The 24099-nt window shown below is 44.9% G+C and overlaps 2 protein-coding genes across 3 annotated transcripts in view; one reads left to right on the top strand and one right to left on the bottom strand.

Moving 5' to 3' along the window:
• The window catches only part of mtm1 (myotubularin 1), a 63423-nt gene that overhangs the window by 31390 nt on the left and 7934 nt on the right, over positions 1 to 24099 (top strand). Inside the window, exons 6-16 of one of the 2 annotated variants that reach the window (XM_069518507.1) lie at positions 135 to 236; positions 8355 to 8438; positions 9026 to 9109; positions 9242 to 9391; positions 13980 to 14165; positions 17731 to 17913; positions 17991 to 18146; positions 18460 to 18507; positions 18748 to 18840; positions 19675 to 19788; positions 19920 to 20096. In XM_069518507.1, the coding sequence (XP_069374608.1) occupies positions 135 to 236; positions 8355 to 8438; positions 9026 to 9109; positions 9242 to 9391; positions 13980 to 14165; positions 17731 to 17913; positions 17991 to 18146; positions 18460 to 18507; positions 18748 to 18840; positions 19675 to 19788; positions 19920 to 20096 (1377 nt within the window). The remainder of the gene's footprint in view (positions 1 to 134; positions 237 to 8354; positions 8439 to 9025; positions 9110 to 9241; positions 9392 to 13979; positions 14166 to 17730; positions 17914 to 17990; positions 18147 to 18459; positions 18508 to 18747; positions 18841 to 19674; positions 19789 to 19919; positions 20097 to 24099) is intronic. The other variant, XM_069518508.1, reaches the window with a different exon arrangement.
• LOC138406627 (uncharacterized) lies at positions 2200 to 4484 on the bottom strand. The gene is made up of 3 exons (XM_069519218.1): positions 4388 to 4484; positions 4213 to 4258; positions 2200 to 3250 (listed from the first exon to the last, which is right to left on the bottom strand). Exons 1-3 carry the CDS (start codon positions 4482 to 4484, stop codon positions 2332 to 2334), a joined length of 1062 nt encoding a protein of 353 aa, XP_069375319.1. The 3' UTR covers positions 2200 to 2331.

Below are 24099 nucleotides of genomic sequence, written 5' to 3'. Positions count from 1 at the left end.
CTGACGGAGGCGGCTGCTCCCCAATTCTCTATGAAGGAAAAACATGTCATGAATACATTTGTTTGTGTTTATGTATGCTCTTTGTGTGTTTGTGAATGTGCATTGATGATCACTTTCTCTGACTTTCTCTTTAGGACATGAGGAACTTGAGGTTTGCCCTGAAGCAGGAGGGCCACAGCAGACGAGATATTTTTGAGCTCCTCTTCAGACATGCCTTTCCCCTATCATATTCTCTGGTAAGTTAGTCTTTGACTTCTCACATCATGCCCTGACTGATGTCTATTTTCCTCTATCTAGAAAAAGTAAACATTGTTTTGGGCTCGTCCTACAAAGGGAATTCAGATGATACAAATGATTAGATCCCATTATTGCCCCAGTACAGGGGTGGATAGTCAACTCCACAAAAAACATTATTCAAATAAGGTTTCTAAGACTAATTAAGTTGCCTTCATCCAATTGTCTACCCTGCTTCCACTAATGAACCCCCAACCGAGGAACCCCTGTGTGAGTTGGTTACTTTTATCAGTCACACCAATTCACCAACAGCTCAACTCTTATATATCTGAGCTGTTTGTGAATTAGCAGTGTAGCAGGCTCGTGACACCGCGGCGGGTTCCTCGTCACAGATGATGCAAGTCGGTATTCAGTTAATCTCTTTTATTGCTTGCATACACATATACACATGCATATCACAGTGTTCTTTTTCTGGGCTTCTCCGAGTTGCCTCCAGCCTCTCCTCGTGTGTGTGTGTGGTCGAGAGCCGTGTCCCAGCATGCTACTACTAATATAAGAGGGGAGAGAGTAGCCAACGCAGTACACCTGTACACAATCAGACTCTCTCCCTGGCACCAATCCCTGAACCACCTGCCCACTCTCTCCCTCCTGCCACCGACACTAACCACCCCCCACTACCACATACCTCCTCCGCCCGACTCAGGCCGGGGAGTCATCCGGCCTAACCTACTCCCCCCCCCCCCCCCCCCCTGAGCGGGAGAGGAAGTCTGCCACGACCATCTGTGCCCCCGGCCTATGGATCACCTTGAAATGGTGTGATGGGTGAGCCGCGCGTTGGCATCTTTTATGCGGTGGAGCTACTGCAGCGGAGCATGATCCGAACAGAGGGTGAATGAGCGTCCCAGGAGGTAATAGCGCAGAGTGTCGACCGCCCACCGGATTGCCAGGCACTCTTTCTCAACAGTGCTGTACCTGGCTTCTCTCTCTGACAATTTCCGGCTGATGTACACCACCGGGCGGTCGACACCCCCTACCGTCTGGGCCAAAACGGCCCCCAGCCCTCTGTTCGACGCATTGGTCTGCAAGACAAAGGGGAGAGAAAAGTTAGGGGTGTGGAGAAGTGGCTCCCCACAGAGGACTTGTTTCACCCTCTCGAACGCCTGCTGGCACTGCTCTGACCACTGGACCGGATCTGGGGTACCTTTTTGGGTCAGGTCGGTCAGCCGAATGGTCAGGTCCACAAACGGATAAACAGCCTGTAGTAACCTGCCAGCCCCACAAACCGCCTCACTTCCTTTTTGGACTTGGGCCGCGGACAGGCCGCGATAGCAGCAGTTTTGTCCACCGATGAGGTCCATACCAATGCATTCAAATGGAACTTCCATCAAAAGTAATGGGTGCAGAGGTGCTCTGGGAATTGCTGGATGATTCACCAGTTGACATTCGCGACAGGACGCACACCAGCGGCGCACGTCCCCTTGAATGCCAGGCCAATAAAATCGGGTCATTATCCGGTTTTGTGTCTTATCTACCCCCATGTGACCAGCCATTGGGCTATAATGACCCGCTTGGAAAACCATTTCCCAACGGCTTTTAGGCACCAGCAACTGGGTGATTTCTTCTCCAGTCTGAGTGTCATGACTCACCCTGTACAGCCTGTCCCTAATCAGTGAAAAATAGGGGAAAAGCCTGCTCGGTGTCAGGGCGCACCTTGTGGCCATCAATTGTTATTACGCGGCCGAAGGCAAATCGTAGAGTATCATCCCGAGACTGCTCGAGTGGAAAATCTTCCATGGAGTGTAGTTCGGGTACCAGCGGTGCGTCCAGAGGAGGTGACGCAGGTTCCCCCTCCTGTCAGCAGTGTCGAACAACCTCGTGTAACCACTGAGCGCCGCGCACACGTCATATGTCCCTGTCTGTCATGAATGCGCCCCCGCTCACTGCCCCACTATTGCGTTAAACCCATGCCAATCAGTCCCCAGGATCAGGGGGCGCGTCAGGCGGGAGCTAACCGCGACCTTGATTTTATGCTTTTTCCCCTGATGTCTAATTTCAACTGTCACCAATGGGTATTTGTGAATATCCCCATGCACACATTTAATATTCACCCAGCATGCCTCCATCAATGCCCCGATCAGGGTCTGGTGAATCATTGACTGCGCGCAGCCAGAATCCACCATAGCCCGATGTACACCCCCCTGAATCCTTACCGGAATGCGGTATGTCGCTCCTGAATCGAGGGAGGATGTTGCAGCGCCGGCAACCCGAATCACCTGCCATGAGAGGACATGCTTCACGAAAGTGTCCGGGCTGCCCGCACTTCCAACACTCCTGCCCAGACATTCGAGGAGTCCCCGGTGGGTTAGGATTGGCCCCCGTAGAGGTTGGGACCTGTGGGGGACAATAAAGACATTGGTTAGGGTGGCGCGCCGGTGGACTGGGGCTGGAGTCTGGTGGGTCGGCGTGGGCGGGCGGCTGCCCCCCCCCCCTTGACCGCAGGGATGAACCACGAGGTGGCGTCGCTGGCCGATGGCAGCGCACATACGCCGCGGTCCGGTCCGGAAGGCCCTCCACCAGCTGTTCCAACACTATTTTCTCCAGCATTGTTTTTTCCCCGTCCAGTCCCCCTGGCTGCAGCCACCGTCTCGCTGCGTCCCGCAGCTGCTGCGCAATTGTAAACGGGCGGTCCGCTGGCCCAACCTGGCGTCCCGGAACCTCCGGCGATGGTCCTCTGGCGTGAGGCCCAGTCTTTCCAGGACAGCGTGCTTCACAGCCCCATAGTCCCCCCTCGCCGCCGCCGGCAGACCCTGCACCGCGGTCTGAGCCTGCGGGCTTCGCTGCAGGCTTCGCTGCAGGCTTCGTTGCCGGCTGCGCTGCGGGCTGCTCTGGGGGCTTCGCTGGCGCCACCAAAGTAGCTGCTGTGTGCACCTGCACCCTGCCCACACTCTTCAGTTCTCGCTCTCTCCTGGCCCACACTTCTCTTCGCAGACTGAAGCCACGACAGTAGTTTAGACGTCTTCATTATTAAAAACCTCCAATTCTTGCCATCACTTCTTGCCTGTAAGAGCTACCGTGAATGACTGTTGATGTCAACGTCAACGGCAGTTTGGCGCTACATAGCTACTGCTACCCAGAAGCACTTGCAAACTTTTTAAAAGTCGTAACTTAATTTGTATCTCTTTTCATTTTCTTGCCAGCAGTTGATAATATATTTTCATCCATTCTAATATGTTTGATAGTATTTCATGTTTATTTATATTTATTTCAGTGATTCTTTGGCGTACCACTAGAGGGAGCCCCGCGTACCACTAGTGGTAAAGTAGTGGGCTCACCACCTGGCCATGTAAGAGGTCATAAGGCAAGCCTCAGAGACCGCTTGGCGGAGCAGCTGAGACAGCCAAGAATCTCAGAGTCTGGCAGGAGATACCTCACCTGGGTTGTTTTTTAGCAACCTGTCTTATGCTTCAAGATTTTAGACTGTTGTATGAATTGGCCGTACTGATAGTTATCGCCCCATTTGGTTGAAAAGTGTGAGTGGAACGATCAAGTCTTGTAGTGATGCGGACCTGTCTGTTGCTTCAGGAACTCCTAACATTGAATATAGTGGTGATGCAGATGGCTGTTGCCCCATTCCCCCCTTTTCATCTCAAGTAGTACACACAGTACACAGCATCATCTACTTACTGTCCCATCCGCAAACAAGGTTGCACTGGATGATGCAGATGATCCTTGGCAGCATTGCCACTGTACATTTCCTACAGAAATAAACATCCATAACTTTCACTCCTTTGCAAAACTTGCCTTTAAACGTGCTCCTCAAAACTTGTTTTAGCATAGCCCGGTCCTTCCCACTGGATACTTTGCATGGTGGGCAACATACACAGCCCACAAGTGTTCCTGAATTTTCTCCATCTAAACCCCTCAGCATAGAATTTCTCATAAAAGAGCTCAGTCATTGTTCTTCTAAAGAAAACCAACTTGTAAACAGTGGCTAGTCTGATGTAGGGCTCCTGGTTAACTTTAGCTAGGAATAGAAATTGTTGTCAGATATTTCACACTTATCTTTAACTGCAGTGAGTGTAGGATGTTCAAACACCTTCAGCCATATCTGCCCTCCAACACAGGATGGGACTTTGTGATCTGGTTTTGTCACCAGAGCCTCGCCCCACCTTCTGTGACACGAATGGGCGGTGATTCAGTTCCTCTGAGGAAGAGGGTCTACTGGCTCGAAGCATGTCTTCATGCTCCATTCCTTAGAATTGGAATTGTTACCAATCCAATGGTTCTTTCAACATCTTCCTTGGCCTGAGGTGTATAAGGCATTCAATCTGAGTTAAGATGGTGGCACGCACATATGCAGCATCCTAAATGCAAAATTTACTGTTGGGATATGTCACCAAACATCAGGGTGGAGCATGCAGAGATTCAATTTAATATGAACACATTATGCCAATATGGAATTCTATCACATACCAGGCCCAAACGTGACTTGGGAGAGAAGGAAGTGGCGGCGGTGAGAACTATCCTCACCAGATCAGCACTACCATCGCTTCTGCTCTCAAATATCCGTTCCCTTGATAACATGCTGAATGAACTACCTCTGCTGAGAGAAATTCGCAGGGAGTGAGACTGCTGTGTGTTTGGAGTCCTTGCTCCAAGACAACATACAGGATGCAGCCATACAGCTGGAGTGGTTGACGGTGTTCCATGCCAACAGAGAGGCAGCTAGTTCTGGTAACAGCCTTGGAGGTTGTCTGTGCATCTACATCAACAAAGACTGGTGTGTTACTGCAACGGCTCTCCAGTAGCAGAATGTCTCAGCGTGACATATCCGCTGTTTTATCTGCCGAGGGAATTCTCCACTGTGGTTGTAGCAGCTGTTTATGTAGCTCCCAGTGCTAACTTTTAAGCTAACACCAATGAGAGATACTGAGTAAACATCCAGACAGCTTTGTGGTGATTGCCAGGAAGACTGTTCCCCAAATTCAAGCGATAAGTGGACTTTGAAACCAGAGCAGTGAACACTTATAAGGCAACCCCTCTCCCCCATCATCACCATAAACAGCATAAACCCCCATCATCAGCATAAACCCTTGCTCAAACGCACCAGATCAGAAAAAAACACATCAGGTTCTGAACAGGTTGATGACAGTAACACTACCCTTGCAGACGGACTCAACTTTTTTGCATGCTTTGAAATATGAAACTAGACACCACCCCCCTCCACCATCTGACCCACCAGCTTTTATCATCAAATTTGCGAACACATGGAGGACCCTAACCCAAGTAAAGCAGCAGGTCCTGGTAACATCTCAGGGTGTGTGCTCACGGTATGTGCTGCCCAGTTAGCAGATGTTCTGACAGACATCTTTAGCATGTCCCTCAGCCAAGCCATCATCCCTGGATATTTCAAAACCTCTACAATAATCCTGGTTGTGAAGCAACCAACTGACCGTTCTGAATGACGACCGACCAGTTGCACTAACCCCAACAGTGATGAAGTGTTTTGTGTCAAACCTCACATCACAGCTAGCCTCTCCACATCACTGGATCCTCTCCAATTTGCTTATCGCCCACACTGCTCCTCAGAGGATGCAACATCCACCACACTGCACACAGTACTCTCCCGCCCAGACATACCTACCCCAGAATCCTTTGCATTGATTTAAGCTCAGTATTCAACACCATAATTCCCCAGTCTAATCGAGAAAGTTCTTCTACTCGGCCTTAACACCACCACATTTTCCTGGGTCCTAGACTTTCTGACTCAGAGGCCGCAGTCAGTGCGGGTTGGAAATAGCATCTCCAAATCAATCACGCTGAGCACTGGATCCACTTAAGGCTGCGTACTCACTAACACGTGACTGAACAGCCAGACACAAGTGGAAGCTGATGGCCAGGTTTGTGGATGATACCACTATAGTGGGAATCATAAATGGAAATAAGGAAGCAATGTGCAGGAAGGAGATCAAACATCAAGAGGGCTGGTGCAGAGACAACAACCTGGTGCTTAATGTCAACAAGATGAAAGAAATAATCATCGACTTCGGGAGGTCACAGCCTGAGCACACATCACTCCGCATCAGCAGCTCTATAGTGGAGAGAGTGAAAGGGGTGGGAATCTTTTGGCACCTCACGATTAGATTTCGATTACGATTCAGAGGTCAACGATTCGATTATAAAACGATTATTGATGCATCTTCAATTTATGTATATTGATGCACTTTTTCACATTTCTTTTTGTCTCACTGAATACACATTCATCACTTGCAATTTTTAAAAACAGTGCATTTGTAATAAGAAACAAGAGTTGAATTAATTTCCATTATATTTTATTAAACTAATGGAAATGCGTGCAATCTGGAAAGTTACAACTTCGTTGTACAGTACCAAAGGTAACAGGTATCTTGAATCACAAAAATTTAAATGTGTCCTTATACACATTTAAGAAAAAATGTAAACAAAGTTTGTGCAGTACAGTTGTAGAGTGTCGGGATGGACGTGTTGGTGAAATAGCGTCAGGATGGTGTATCTGGTCTCCAATGTATGCAGAAGTGCTCGAAATCCCTGATTTTCCACGACGGAATACGGACGCAAATCCTTGGCAATAAATGCCGCGATGGACCTAGTAATTCGCTTCGCCTTTTCTGATGAGGGTGGCAGCTTTCTAATTGCTTCCTCGATTGTTCTCTGGTCGGTAGTGCCACTAGTCACAGCAACAACAGCCTGCCGTCTCCCCGTCTCCTCCGTCGGGTGGAATCGAGTTACATGGCTTCTCATGTTTGTTGTGTTGCCAAGTATTTTATTTTAGCGCAACGCAGCTTACATATAACCCGGTTCTTGTCCAGTTCGCTTCCGCTGTCGCCGTTGTAGAAGCCGAAGTGTTTCTGCACGTTTGCTTTTAAATTAAAAGGAGCTGTTCGTATCTCACAGCGAGATGAGTAGCTGCGGTAAGCCATTATGTTTGTTTTCCTCTGTTCGGCGTGTCCACTTCAGGTGCGTTCCCCATAGTGTGCCAGAGATGATGCGTACCGCGCTTCTTAGTTCCGCATTTTAGAACCGTCTGTATTACTTTATTTAAATAATCGAAATTTGGACGTTTGTGAATCGATTCAGAATCGTCCACGTCTGAATTGCGATGCATTTAAGAATCTGATATTTCCCCCACCCCTAGAGAGTGAAGGATATCTAGTTCCCAGAGTTCAGATCTAATTAGGGGCTACCCTTCCCATGGGCATTTCCTCCCACTATATGACCACAAATATTCTCTGCTGCACTTCGATCCACTTCATTATTCCCTTGCCAGTGTGCCCTTTTTTAATGTGTGCCTTCTGGTACACCACATCTAGGTCCATATTCAGCTGTAGTTGGTTACTTTCCTCCAAAAGTCCTGGTGGGCTACCATTTTTCCTTTGGCACCCCCCAAAGCCATTTTCAATCCAAATGTCCAGGTCTTATTTGAGAGCCTGAATTATGTAAAATTGTATGGGATCACTCTTTATCTTGCGCTTGTCCAGCTCAAGCAGTCCTTTCCTCACAGCGGTAACTTCACCTGCTTGGGCACTGCCAGGAGCTTTTCCTTTCTGCTGAGACCATTCAGTTCCATTCTGCTTGAGAATAAAGCCCCAGTAGGTCGTATTATCTTGTCCCTTTTCCATCAGTGTACCTTTCTTCAGGAACCGAAGAACTTGGCTCTGGGTGATGACTTTAATTCCCTGGCCTTGTACTAAATCTTTCAGGGCACTCCGCTACTCCAGGACAGACAGTTATTTCTCCTCAAGCAGATACTTCTTTGCCACTGTGGACAACTTTTAACTCCAGATAGCTACAACACCCTCAACTTTATTGTTCACCTTCACCATATCATTATGTTCATCCCCAACTGACCTCTGCTGTAAGCCTTGTGGTCAGGCTTCTTGGGCCTAAGCATACAGCTGCATAGATGGCCTTTTTCAGTTTGTCAAGGTGGTGGTGATCAGTTGCAGTCCAAACCCAGTCTTTGTTAGAATTCTCTTTCTTCTTTAGACATGCATACAGTGGCATGAGGTATTTCTGGTTGCTTGGCACATGGTCTCTCACATAGTTACACAGTCCCAAGATTTTCTGCACTTCGTTCTTAGACATCGGCGGAGTTATCTGTTCCAGCTTCTCCTTGTAACCATCCGAGAGTCCCAGATCAGTTGAGACCTGGAATCCCAAATAGTGTATGTATGTGTTTATTTATAAATATATATGTGTGTATGTATTTATGTACTATATGTTTTACGGGCTACCTTTATGGTAAATGGTATGTATTTATATAGTAATTTTCTAGTGTTGATGACCATTCAATGCACTTTACAGTACAGTTTTGATATTTATTCACACACACACACACACACGCACATTTATACAGTGCATCAATTTCCTGATCACACATCACTCACACACTGCCGGCACGACAGCTGTCAGAGGCAATTTGGGGTTCAGTGTCTCGCCAACTTTGGCAAATGAAATGAGACAACGAAATCTTTTTCATGGTTGAAATAAATTGAATGAACAAAATCTTATGCGGGAAAAAACAAACAGGAGGTTGTTAATGCTATTGTTCTTACAAGTTTTTTCTATTGCTCCTCTTTCATTTTTTATGATTCAGAGCCTCTAACATCTAGCCGGTAGGCTAATTGTTAAAAGGCCGCCACTGATCTGATGTGTGTGTTTGTTTTCAGGGTCACTGTGCTGCTGCTGCTCCTGCTGCTATAATAACACTGTAGTTTGTCAATAAAAGTCTTCTTCTCTCCCCTGCATGCAGCCTGTGTTTGCATATGTAACTCAGGAGAAGTATGAGGAGAATGGCTGGAATGTCTACAAACCCATAGAAGAGTTCAGACGCCAGGTAAGGAGGACAAGTACAGTGTATGGACATTGATTCCCACACATTGATTCTCACACTACTCTATATAATTTTGTAATCAGTGGGTTGTGTAAAAATATCTATTTCTAATGATAATCTTGTCTTTTTTTGTAGGGCTTACCTAATAACAAGTGGCGTATTACATTCATTAATAAGAACTATGAGCTGTGCGACACCTATCCTACTGTACTGGCTGTACCCTTTAAAAGTAAAGAGGAGGACCTCAGAAGAGTTGCAGCCTTCAGGTCAAGAGGACGCATACCGGTAAGCAACAGAGTATAGTCTTGGAGTACATCACTATCATCTGACAACGAAGTCTTTGGGGGCAACCAGCAAACTTTTAGGGCCTCTGGTCTAAAATAGATATCAAACAGTGTGAACATTTTAGATCTTGATTATAGTGACCAAAATTATTATGATTGTCAGTAATAGTGTAATTGTAAAAATGTGCTGAAATTAACAAGATGGCGCCGTACTAACGGGAGCCTGTCGTAGCTGCTCCGTGTATTACTGTCGGTCTTTTGTGTTTTTATTACGTTTGCTGTTTGTTTTTTATATTTATTTTTGCACTGCTCTGTGCATCTTCGTGCCGCACAAAGACGAGATGCTTTTGCAACCGATTGGACACTTTTTATCACTTTTAACCGCACTTCGGTCTCTTCGGATCACTGGAAGCATGCCGGCAACACACGCCGGCATTGTTTACACCCGCGACCAGCTGATGGCCCTGAGGCACACCCCCCTCTTGGCCGGAGAGAGACCCACCATCCCGGAGGAACTAAAGAAGAGACGGCGGGGCTGTAGAGCGGGGCTTAAACGGAGGATGGCGAAGAGGAAGTTTAAGCCCTTCATCCCTGCAGTTATCACTGGAAACGTGAGGTCGCTGGCAAATAAAGTGGACGAACTGGAAGCGCTCATCAGAACGCAGAGGGAGTACAGGGAGTCCAGTATTGTGTGTCTCACGGAAACGTGGCTGCACGAGCAGATACCGGACTCCAACGTCACCATTCCCGGCTTCCAGACGGTTCGAGCCGACAGAGACACCACCGCGACCGGCAAGAAGAAAGGAGGGGGTCTCGCCGTGCTCGTGAACAACAGGTGGTGTCACCCCGGGTACGTCACCGTCAAACAGCGTGTATGCAACCCGGACATCGAGCTCGTCGCAGTCGGACTTCGTCCATATTATTTGCCGAGGGAGTTTACCAGTGTTTTCGCCATCACTGTTTATATTCCTCCATCTGGGAACGCAGCAGCAGCGTGTGACGTCATCCACACTGTAACTGCAGGATTACAAACACAACACCCCGGGGCCTTCATCGTCATCACAGGTGACTTTAACCATGCTTCCCTCTCATCCACACTCCCAACATTCTTCCAGTTTGTAAAATGTGCCACCCGTGACAATAAGACTTTGGACCTGCTGTATGCAAATGTTAAGGATGCATACAGCTCCACTGCCCTGCCACCACTGGGCAGATCAGACCACAACCTAGTCCTGCTCTCCCCATCATACAAGCCTGTGGTTCAGCGGCACCCAGTCAAAGTGAGGACAGTGAGGAAATGGACTCCTGAGGCCATGGAAACACTGCGTGGAGCGCTGGAGGCCACAGACTGGGATGCTCTGTATGAGCCACATGGTGAGGACATTGATGGCATGACTGACTGTGTCTCTGAGTACATTGGGTTCTGCATAGACAACACCATCCCCACTAAAGAGGTCCGCTGTTACCCAAATAACAAACCGTGGGTAACAAGCGACCTGAAGGCCCTTCTCAACGAGAAGAAGAGAGCCTTTAGATCACGGGACAGAGCAGAACTCAAACGGGTACAAAGGGAGCTAAAGCGCAGCATCAGGGAGAGCAAGGACAACTACAGAAGAAAACTGGAGCACAAACTGGAGGACAACAATAGCAGAGACGTCTGGAGTGGGATGAAGGAGATCACCGGCTTCCAGAGGAGAGGTGAGGGAGCAACGGGGGATGAACGACGTGCGAACGAGCTGAACACGTTCTTCAATAGGTTCAACAACAACCCCCCCACCCCCAGCGGACCCTCCACTGCCTCCACTGCCTCCACTGCCTCTACTGCTTCTCAGAGCAACAACCCCCCACCTCCCCCCACCACCCTCTGCCCCACACCACACCCGTCACCATCTCCCCCCACCCCTCCGCTGGCTTTCACCGCAGACTTTTTCACACCTTCCACCCCCGGGACATCCTCACATCACCCACAGTCCCCCACCACCACCACCTCCTGCAACACACACCTCTTTGCATCACCCTCAAACCCACCACTGACATCCCCTACCCTCCAGTCTGGACTGCACATCACAGCCAGCCAGGTGAGGAGAGAGCTGGAGAGGCTCAAACACAGGAAAGCTGCTGGACCGGACCGCATCAGCCCTCGTGTGCTGAAGGCATGTTCCAGCCAGCTCTGTGGAGTCCTCCAGCACCTCTTCAACCTGAGCCTACACCTTCAGAGAGTGCCAGTGCTCTGGAAAACATCCTGCCTGGTCCCAGTGCCCAAAAAAGGACGCCCTGCTGCACTGGAGGACTACAGGCCGGTGGCACTGACCTCTCACATCATGAAGGTCATGGAGAGACTGGTATTGGCACACCTCAGACCACTGGTGTGCCCATCACAAGACCCCCTGCAGTTTGCATATCAGCCCCATGTTGGGGTTGATGATGCAATCATCTTCCTGCTGCAGAAGGCCTACTCCTCTCTGGACAGACCCAACACCTCAGTCCGGATCATGTTTTTTGATTTCTCCAGCGCCTTCAACACCATCCAGCCCAGACTGCTGAAGGCCAAACTGGAGGGCACGCGGGTGAGTGCTCCCCTCATCACTTGGGTCGATGACTATCTGACGGGCAGACCACAGTTTGTGAGATTACAGAACTGTGTGTCTGATCGTCTGATCAGTAACATCGGGGCCCCCCAGGGAACTGTACTGTCCCCCTTCCTCTTCACCACATACACTGCTGATTTTAAGCACTGCACTGAGTCGTGTCATCTGCAGAAGTTCTCTGATGACACGGCCATTGTGGGGTGTGTTGAGGGCGGGGGGGAGGCTGAGTACAGGGACCTGGTCGACCGCTTTGTGAAGTGGTGTGGGGAGAACCGCCTGCAGCTCAACGTGGAGAAGACGAAGGAGATGGTGGTGGATTTCAGGAGGAACAAGCCCGTGCCCTCTCCTGTCTGCATCGGTGGGACGGATGTGGAGGTGGTACCTGCATACAAGTACCTGGGTATCACACTGGATAATAAACTGGACTGGTCCACTCACACAGAGGCCGTCTACAAGAAGGGCCTGAGCCGGCTTTACTTCCTGAGGAGGCTCGGGTCCTTCAATGTCTGCAACAAGATGCTGCAGATGTTCTATCAGTCTGTTGTGGCGAGCACCATTTTCTTTGCTGTGGTGTCCTGGGGTGCGGGCATCAAGGCAAAGGACGCCAACAGACTGAACAAAATCATCAGGAAAGCCGAGTCTGTGGTTGGCTCTAAGCTTGTCACCCTGGAGGAGGTGGTGGAGAACAGGATGCTGGCAAAACTGCTGGCAATCATGGACAATCCCTCTCACCCCCTCCACAAAACACTGGACAAGCTAAAGAGCAGCTTCAGCCACAGGCTCATCCAACCCCGCTGCTCTAAGGAGCGATACAGGAAATCGTTCCTCCCAACCGCAATAAGACTCTATAACTCATCTACCTCTGTCAGAGCCACCATCACAGAACTGCACTAATATACCTGTCACCTTTGCACCATGTACCCTGCACTACACTACGTGTGTTAATTTAAACCACTTTAATATTACAGACCTTTTTATACAATAATATTGTCTTTTGCACATCCAGTCCACGTATTCTTACACTGCCAGTATATTGTATAGTCAAGTACTTATAATTATACCCTACTATATATTATATATCATATCATATTATATCATACTCTGCATACTCTGCATATTCTCTGTATATTCTTCGGATTTACAAGTCTATATACACATATTTATACATGTGTACATGCTATTATTATATTATTATTATCACTACTACTACTAATAATAGTATTATTATATTATTATTATTATATATACTATTGCTGCCATTATTACTATATACTGCTATTATATTGGTATAATTACTGTCTATATAAATATATATTATGTTATATTGTATACTATATATATATATATAAATATATACTGTACTAATATTCTTATATACTGTCTAACAATAACATTACCATCATATCATTATTACTATTATCATCATATTGCCACTGCACTACTTGTCTGCCTATTCATCTTGTGTTTCTGTTTCTGTTCTTTTTACCTAAATGTTTTGTTTTGTTTTGTTTTGTTTTGTTCTATTGCATTGTGTTTTGTTGTGTTCCGATACACAAGCTGCTGCTATGACACCTTAATTTCCCTCCGGGGATGAATAAAGTACTCTATCTATCTATCTATCTATCTATCTATCTAAACCTTTTAAGAAATGACATCCATTGACATTGCTCAGTGTGAGAGTCTGTACTGCATTCACAGTTAAGTTTCTCTCTGCTCTGTGTGTATGGGGGGAAAAGTGACACACACAGGTGAGCAGAGCTGGAGTAGAGGAGACAGGTTCACGCTGACTTTGTCTGTTTACACATTTTAAATAAATATGTAGCCCTGACACTGTCTTAATTGGTAAGAGACAGTATGGTTCAGAAGTCAAATTGTTTGTAGCAGCAATCCTAAACTCTGACCGTTGCCCCGGAAGCCATTAAAAGTTATCTGACAGTGATACCATTACCTATAATAACCAGTCACATTTGCAAATGTCTCATCTGACTTTTTTTGCCTCAGGTTCTATCATGGATCCACAGAGAGAACCAGGCAGTGATTGTCCGTTGCAGTCAGCCTCTGGTTGGCATGTCTGGTAAAAGGAACAAGGATGATGAGCGCTATCTGGACCTGATCAGGGAGGCAAACGACACTACCAAGCTAACCATATATGACGCAAGGCCTAACGTCAACGCAGTGGCCAACAAGGTGTGAAGGGAAAGAGGGTTGGTTTGACAGAGGCAGGAGGGTTTACAGCAGTTTACCATCTCATGAGCGTTACTTGTCTGCATCATTCAATCTGAAATGGGGAAAAAGCACCACATTTCATCTCTGAAATGTCACTATGAAATGTTAACCCTTGAGGAAGCTTCTACTTTTAACATGCATCATATACTATATTTAATATTTCTGATGTGATTGTTTCTTTTTTTTAAAGGTTACAATCAGGTCTGTGATTCAGGATTATTTTCATTATCGATTATTCTGATGATAATCTTCCTGATCTGTCAGTTGAGAGAAAATCATCCAATTATCATATTAGAGAAGCTGAAACAAAATATGGTTACAATGTTTGTTAAATAACTTTCCTAAACAAATGTATATGCCTCTGCTCCAACGAAAGCCAATGTTTTTGGTTTGTCTGTCTATCGGTCCGTCCTTCCCGTTCCTGTGAACGCAATATCTCAAGGGAATTTCTTCACATTTGTTACAAATGTTCACTTGCACTTGAAGATGAACTGATTGGCTATTGATGGTTGAAGGTCAAAAGGGCAAGGTCAGAGTGACCTTAAGTCCCTGTGACTGTGATGTATTAGGACTGCCCGTCGGGAATGTATTTTGATTTCGTACAATACAATTGTACTCAATGATTAACTGATTTGAATTCAGTTGTAAAGGTCACAGTGGCCTAAAAAAAACATGATTTTGGCCTCTTGAATGAAGGATATGTAATAAACCTAAATATTAAAACAATTTCAATGCATGGCTGAGGGGGAAAAGTTGTATTCAATAGAATACAGCAAAGACACAACTATATATGACCTGTATATTTTACGTGTTCTTCTAATATTCATAAAGCATTAGTTAATGGAAGCATGTATTAAGTTGCATTTTTCTAGATCTTTTTTTTTTCTTTCAGATTTTATCAACATTTGAATGGATACTTGTGGCCTGTCACCATCTAAGTCTTGTAGAGTTATAGTAGTCTCACATAGCCAGACTTTGGCTGCCCCTATTATCGTTCCTCTAGAGGAGAGAAAAAATGCTTTCCATATGCAATTGGGGAGGTGATCACAGTCATTAAAATGGCTAATTCTACTCAGAGTAAATGGTAAAAAACATGTGTGATTGATCCAACTCAAAACTTGCCATTTTTAGTCAATTTGTAGGTTGCAGCTTGAAGATTGTTGTTTCTCATAGCAAAGGGGACTTGAAAGGCTGAAAGCAAGGAGAAGGCGATTGCCAACTGAAATAGACGTCCATCTCTACGTTGTTCTCCATCATTCCTTATTTATCTAAGAAAGTCCTACTTTGTAACTTCTTCCCAACCCAACAAAACATATAAACAGTTGAACAAATGCACTCACAGTAAAATCATAATTCATAAACAATATGATCTCTGTACAATAAGAATGAACCGTATTGTGTGCGTGCGTGCATGCGTGCAAATGTCTTCTTCGGAGCAGGATGTTTTTACAACGGGACATTAAGTTTTGTAACGTTAAAGTTTTCACGAAGACTTGGCTTGATCCCGAAATCCACCATTGTTCCTGAGGGGGTCTCCGTTCATCGCCAGGATTGGACAATAAACTCTGGGCAGAGCAAGGGAGGAGGTGTCTGCTGCATGGTGAACAACCTGTGGTGCTCAGACGTGGAGATTATTTCTTCGGGCTGTTCTCCGGACCTGGAGCACCTAATGATGCCGGCCTTATTACCTCGCGAGGGAGTTAACATCGGCCGTTATAACAGCCGTGTACATTCCGACACTAACCAGGCCCTGGACGAGCTGCATGTTGTTATCGACAGAATAGAGACCTCACGGCCGGAGGCGGCATTCATTGTGGCCGGCGATTTCAACAACGCCAAGCTGAGGAAAGTCCTGACGAGATACCATCAACACATCAGCTGTCCTACGCGTGGCACAAACACACTCGACCATGTTCACACTCCCTTCCGGGATGCATATAAGGCCCTCCCTCACCCCTCATTAAGCAAATCAGATCATGTCTAAGTTCTATTGCTGCCTTCCTATAGGCAGAAACCCAAACGTGACAGGCCGGTGACTGGGACCATTCAGCTGTGGTCCAACCAATCATACTCAGCTCTACAGGTCTGCTTCAGTACTACGGACTGGTGTGTGTTCAAGGACAACAACATCAACACATACACGGTCATCTGCTACATTAGCAAATGTATCGATGATGTTGTACCGAGGATTCCTGTATGTACATTCCCAAATCAGAAGCCCTGGATTAATGGGGACGTCCATGCCAAACTTAGAGCACGGACTGTCGCCTTCAACTCAGGTGATCTTGAGGAGAACAGGAAGTCCAGGTTAGCGCTCCAGAGTGCTATCAGCAGTGCCAAGAGAAGGTACAGGGACAAAATGGAGTCTCACTACTAGGGCTCCAACTTTTACGCTTGCTTTGAGAGCAACTCCCCGGCTGTGGAGGTACAAGGAGCCCAGGAGGACCACTGCCCACCTGTAATATCCAGGGCAGACATGTGTCAAGAGTCTGTAGAGAGTAGAACAGGAGGTAGAGCATTCAGCTACCAGGCTCCTCTCCTGTGGAACCAGCTCCCACTCTGGGTTCGGGAGGCAGACACCGTCTGCATAAGCAAATTTCCTCAGTTGTCAGGTGTGGCTTCTTTCAACTAAGACTCATCGCCAAAGTAAAGGCCTATCTCCTACAAAAGTACCTCAAGAGTGATCCATGTCTTCGTTATCTCTTGACTCGACCACTGCAATTCCCTGTATGTGGGCTTAGACCAATCATATATTAAATGCCTGCAGCTCGTCCAAAATGCTGCGGCTCGCCTCCTGACTAGAAAGAAAAATGTACCATAGACCATATCACACATAGACCAAAATGTATCCTGTTCATCACAGGATACATTTTACTGTTACCACCCCACATTACATCTGCCCCCTCTCAAGCACACTTCGAATAATTACAAACACATCTCTTCACCTTGGCTTTGTCCTCGAGTTGAGTAAGTTTTTATCCCAGCTGATTCTATTTTATTTTATTGTATATCTTATATTTGACTTTATTTTGATTTTAAATTATTCTACTTTCTATCTTTTTCTATTTTAATTTTGATGTATTGCTTGTTACGGTCCTCTTGTACCTTGTACCTTTGAAGCACTTTGTTCAACCAAGTTGTTTTAAATGTGCTGTATAAATAAAATTGACAATGACATTATCTTTCCTGTGGTGCACAAAATGCACGCTAAAAGTGAGCTGTTTTGCCTAGGCTGTGTTGTGGTTGAAGCTGCCGTGTTATGTGTGCGAGAGCCCATAAGTGCTGCTTGCATCTCTAGTTATATTTATTTATCCTCATCCTTGTGTGCTGAGTTATCCTTGGGCAAGATAGTCAACTTAAATTGCCCATGACTGGCTGTTCCATCAGTGTGTGATTGTTGTGTGAAAGAGAAAATGTTGCACATACCTGTAGATGCACTAATGTAAAGCGCTTTGAGTGGTCATCAAGACTAGGAATGTCCTTTAAAAATACAGACCATTTTAACCTTTATTATATGAATTCACAGGCCACTGGGGGAGGCTATGAGGGTGATGAGTACCAAAATGCAGAGCTCATCTTCTTAGACATCCAGAATATCCATGTCATGAGGGAATCCCTGAAGAAACTCAAAGACATCGTCTACCCAAATGTTGAGGAATCACATTGGCTGTCCAGTCTAGAGTCTACACACTGGCTAGAACATGTTAAGGTAAGAAAGACTTTGTTTACATAAAAAAAGTGTTCAAAAAATGTAAATGCTCGTCTAAATTCCGTCTATTTGTGTAGCTGGTGTTGTCAGGAGCCATCCAAGTAGCAGACAAGGTTTCCAGTGGAAACTCAGTGATGATACACTGTAGTGATGGCTGGGATAGAACTGCCCAGCTCACCTCTTTGGCCATGCTGATGCTGGACAGTCACTACCGCACACTCAGAGGATTCCAGGTCAGTGGCTGAAGGGATAAGACTATAAAAGGAAACAACTCAAACATATAAGTAAAGCCAATTTCACACCCCTTGTGAGCAAATCTTCAGTGCACCTTTGCAATGGTCTTACAGCGCTTATACTTTAGAGAAATTAGTTGGCATTACTTTATAATATTATATTTATTTAGCTGACGCTTTTATCCGAATCGACTTATAATTAGTGCATTCAACATCTATGAGGGGGCAAGGACCTTCTAGTTGGAGGACAAACCACTCTACCCCTCAGCTATAGCCGCCCAGTGGTACGATGAACATTTTTGTGATGTTTTAGGTGCTGATTGAGAAGGAATGGATCAGCTTTGGGCACAAATTCGCCTCAGTAAGTAACATTTTTACAACTAATCTTCAGAACTGTCTACTTCAGCGTTGGGTCTTTTAATGTAAATCCATATCCATTTACGATTGTTTTAAAACAATGAAGTATACAAGAAATGGCTTAATACAAGTAGTATGAACCCTTCCTGTGTGTGTGTGTGTGTGTGTGTGTGTGTGTGTGTGTGTGTGTGTGTGTGTGTGTTTGTGTGTGTGTGTGTGTGTGTGTGTGTGTGTGTGTGTGTAGAGGACAGGTCATGGTGACAAAAACCATGCAGATCAGGACAGATCGCCCATCTTTGTTCAGTTCATTGACTGTGTATGGCAGATGACTAAACAGGTATGTTTGAATCATCAAGCTGAACTGATTGAAGAATATTATCCAATAGGCTTTCAAATCACTTGAGTTATTATGAGCAGCAGTGGCTCAATATGCAATATTGCTGTTTAAGTGGAAAATAGATCAGAGGGTGGTGTGATTTAATACTCTTCCAGTCACATTCATAGGACACAGCAAAATTTTAATCAAGGTTCATGTCTTTGTTTAAATTTGTCCCCTTTAGTTTGGGTTTCACATTACAATTTAGGGAGTGCACTAAAGAATTTTGTATGACATATAGGGGTGTAACAGTACAAAAAAAAATCACAATTCTGTATGTACATCAATTTTGAGGTCACGTTTTCAGTACATATGCACAATACAGTAGAAACATGGAACACAAAACATTAAACTAATTTATTATTTATTTTTATTAAACCATGGTTAAGTATGGCTGTGTCTTTCTTACCTAAATAATCTTTACAGAGTAAAATACCCAAATAAAAACTAAATAATAAATGAATAAATAAATGAATAAATAAAAATCCATCAGGTGCAGCATGTAAAAACGTACCTGTACTTAAACTGCACCGTTATTGTATTGTATGATTATCATTATTAAGTATATGTATTTTTAATTTGTCTTTATTCAAAATGATTAACTACCACCACATAGTTTGCAGAGGATGGCCCTGCTGGTACTAGCAATATATCCACTGTGGAGAACTGTGTGAGATGTTTTTTCATTTTAGGACCACCTGCTGCTATAACAAAATCAAGGGCCAATATATCAAAGGAGGTTTCCTGTTCAGAATATATATTTTTTTAATTTTAACTGGTTAACTCTCCTCTCAGTTTCCTACAGCCTTTGAGTTTAATGAGCGGCTTCTGCTGACAATCCTGGATCATCTCTACAGCTGTCGTTTTGGGACTTTCCTCTACAACTGTGAGAGTGCACGAGACCAGCATGTAAGACCACAAAGACATGTCAAACTGCCTGCTCTGAGTTACTCTACAACATGCATGCAAGCATATTTGAAATGTTCAGGTTGCAATGTTTTTAAACTGTAACAAACTGTCACACTCTTTCTGTGGGCCAGGAGGTGAGGTCAAAGACAGTGTCTCTGTGGTCTCTGGTCAACAGCAAGATGGACATTTATTTAAACCCCTTCTACACCCCTGAGTCTGGCAGGGTCCTCTACCCTGTTGCCAGCATGCGTCACCTAGAGCTGTGGGTAACATACTACATCCGCTGGAACCCACGCATACGACAACAGGTATGATTACAAGAACAGCAATAACTATAATAAGAAGGGAGCTTTGAGAACTCATCCAAGGCTAATGCCCTTTCTTGCCATGATAAAGAAAGTGGTCTGTTTATCTGAATTCACACCAAAAGAAAAGTAAATTGCTTCTTCCTTGGGCCATGCCATACCCCCAGGGCTTTAGTGGGGGGTAAACTCAGGTAAACACAGTTTACATACCTCTAAAATTACAACAAAAGCAAATAGCATTTACACCACTTTTTTTTAATGGTTTATGGTTTACTCACTTATTATTGTCCGATGTTTTTAAGTTTGAGTCAAATTCAAAACCATTGTGTACTAAGCATTTTATGAGTTTCTGTGGGCCTTTCAGCGCAGTATAAATGGTTCATGAACTCGGGACACAGACAGGACAAAGGTGGACTTTTCCCTTTTAACAGCCACACACAGATCAGCTGTTTCTCCAATGTAAGATGCCGTAACCTAGGGCAACAGAGGGCTGTGTGCATAGCAATGTTGGTTTGTAAAAATGGGTGACTTGTTCCTGCTTCTTCATAGAATGTTTGGTGTGTGGTAGTGTACAACCCCTGGAGTTTCGGAGAATACTGAAACAATCAACGTGTTGTGCACATAGACCCACTGTTTTTAGCGCCACTGATGTCAATCAGGCTTAATTTGTAAGACATAGCTATCTGAATTGTATGCCAACAATTATGTTTTGAACTTAATTTCAAATAATGCAGATGGTAAGTTGGCCAGTTTTACAATAAAAACACTCAGTGTATGTTGCTATATGTTATTATCACACATGCACTAATGTAAAAAGCAGGGTTTGACTGTCTCTGAATATGTTTTGTATGCAAAAAATCTTAATTTGTAAAGTAACTAGCTAATAGTAAATAGCTAGTTAGAAAATAATAGTGGAGTAAAAAGTACTAAAATACTTGCCTCTGAGATCTAATGAAGTAGATGTATAAAGTAACATGAAATTGCAACACAAGTAATGTAGTCACTCAACTTTGTATACAGTAATTGAGTAAGCATAATTAATTACTAATAATAATAAAATGTTGGACCATATGATTCCCATTTTTCAATTCATGGTACAAGATAGGTCAGTGGTACTGGGCTAGAACATGCCCCGTTTTCATCTTCGTAGCAGCGAAAATCAGTGTCAGGTCTGTCCATGATTTTCTCCAAGGGCATCATAGTAGCATATATAGTGAAAAGGTGGGAAACAAAAAAGACCCCTGTAACACCTGCCAACGTAATAGCCCACAAACATAATGCAAATATGCAGCTTTTAATGTAATAATCCCACAAACGTAATAATGTATTAGCTATTACATTTGCAGTGATATGTTATGTTTGCGGGTTGGTGAAAATCTTAGGATTCAAAATTGTAATAACTTTGTAGTCATTTTTGTTTGTTTATTTACTCATACACCCGCCAATGGGTTCAAGTCACCTCATTAGAAAATATCACGGGCTTGGGCAGGGCGAGTCAAAATGTATCAAAGCAGTTCTCTGTGTATGTTATTAATAACATTATAATATAATATGTAGGCTGTGCATTATCAAGTCCACCTTTTACCTTCTCTTCCACTTTCTCTGTTGTTCTCTCTCTCTGTCTCTCTCTAACATGCATTGCAGCTTTATCATTCCTTGTCAGTTCACAGAATTGTTTTGTGGCACATAAATGGAGTATGGGGTATGAAGTTATGACAGAGAGTCCATTTTGTGCAAAAGGATATCCTGGAACTCACCAAGTGAGGAATTGATGCCACACAATTGATGCATGGAACACAAACATCAGGCTGAGAGAGAAGTACTCTGGATTGAGTGAGAAGGCTGTCCAACAAGCACACCCAGACAGTGCTGAGAGCAAAATTTCTAAACCACCTTTAAAGCCAATTACACCTAAACAAGTTCAGTACAGACACCAAATCAACCTACTTGACATGACAGGATGTAAAGTTACACATGGGAGAGCGATCTACAAGTATGTTCTCCCTGTACAGGATGTGTTCAGTAGATATTTCTGGCTGAATAGTTATTTAATAATAATAGATATACTGAAAAGATATTTACATGGAACACGGCCCACCTAAAATTTTACAACATGACTGGATGACAGTTGTATTTAACTCTACTGTTGATTGTCCAATTGGCACCAAAATTAAAACCTAAAGCTCCTTATGTCATTATTAACTCAGGGTCATAGCCTAAACTGCTGAACAGTTTGGAAATTAAGTTGTTTTTAACTCCACTGTGCATTGTCCAATCCGCACAAAAATTTTAAGCGAAGATCAGAGTCCAGGCCTGAACAGCACCATATCTCGATATTAACTCACCTTGAATTGGTCATGCTTCATCAGAGCCCTGAGCTTAACAGATCTATTAGTCTGTATGTAGTGATAGTTATAGCCCCACCTACTGGCAGGAAGTAATCCTTGTTTTACAACTTTGATTTGATTTACATAAAATGTTTACCTTGTGGTCTGCACTTGATGGCATAGACCCTGATGCATTATTGGTGGGCTTGGTTCGGCATTGCATGACAGACTCAGGAAGTTAAGCGTTTATCCTTATCATGGTGCGCAAAATGCACGCAACACACAGCCGTTTTGCCCGACCGCACAACTGCCAACTGCCAGGTCCCGAGTTTGCAAGTGCTCAGGCCCACTCAGGGCTGCTTCGCAGCCCTAGTTCAAGTTAAAAATCTTTACTTTAATCTTTGTTGAGAACAAAATGATGTAGCAACAGTAGTGTGTATGGTGCCTGTATGCACTCCCGACAATGTCTCGGCATGCAGTCGATGAGTTGGCCGATGGTGTCCTGGGGATCTCCTCCCAGATCTGGTTCAGGGCATCAGTGAGCTCCTGGACAGTCTGTGCCGGTACTTGGCGGTGTTGGATACCCCAATACATAATGTTGCATAGGTGCTCAATTGGATTTAGGGCAGGCGAACATGATGGCCTCTTAATAACATCAATGCCTTAGTCATCCAGGAACTGCCTACACACTCTGACCACATGAGGCATTGTCCTGCACCGGGGGAACCCGGGGCCCACTGTGCCAGCATAAAGCCTGACAATTGTTCTGAGGATTTCATCCTGGTACCATTGGCTATGACATGGAGGCCTGTGCAGCCCTCCAAGGATATGCCTCCCCAGACCATCACTGACCCACCACCAAACCAGTCATGCTGGATGATGTTACAGGCAGCACAATGTTCACCACTGCGTCTCCAGTCTCTTTCACGTCTGTCACATGCTGAGTGTGAACCTGCTCTCGTCTGTGAAGAAAAGGGGGTGCCAGTTGCGAATGCCAATCAAGCTGGGCTGTGAGCACAGGTCCCACTAGAGGGCACTCATACTACCCTCATGGAATCTGGTTCTGACACTTTGGTCAGAATCATGCACACTCGTAGCCTGCTCGAGGTCATTGTTTTCCAGTGCTTCTCCTCACACAAAGGAGCAGATACCGGTCCTGCTGCTGGGTTGATGAAATTCTAACGAGCTGGACTATCTGTGCAACCTGATTGGGCTGCAGGTACTGCCTTATGAAACCAGTAGTGACAAGCACACTAGCACAACACAAAACTAGAGGAAAAAAAATGAGAAAGCAATTGACCGTGGCCACCACATGTAAAACCATTCCCTTTTAAGGGGCTGTCTTACTTTTGCTTTTCCATTGCATCTGTTGTCCGCATAATTTGCACCAAACCAGGTAAAATTGATTCACAATCACTTGTGCTTCCTAAATGGACAGATTGATATCCCTGAAGTTTAACTGACTTGGTATTATACTGTGACGCTTAAATGTTCCCTTAATTTTTTTGCAGTGTATATAAAATATTTTTCTTTTGAATGATGTGTTGTGTTTGTTAATGTGTCAACAAAGAAGAAAAAAACTATTTTAAATGTGGAAGGGGGACAAGGTTTTTAAGACCCACACCCAGCCTACCCAAACTCGGACACTTAAGAGATTCAGTAAAGAGACAGGGTCAGGG

The sequence above is a fragment of the Paralichthys olivaceus genome, chromosome 22 (genome assembly GCF_024713975.1).
Source record: "Paralichthys olivaceus isolate ysfri-2021 chromosome 22, ASM2471397v2, whole genome shotgun sequence".
In the NCBI taxonomy this organism is placed as follows: Eukaryota; Metazoa; Chordata; class Actinopteri; order Pleuronectiformes; family Paralichthyidae; genus Paralichthys; species Paralichthys olivaceus.
Note: the sequence above shows the minus strand (reverse complement) of the source record. Positions and strands in the feature narration are given on the sequence as shown.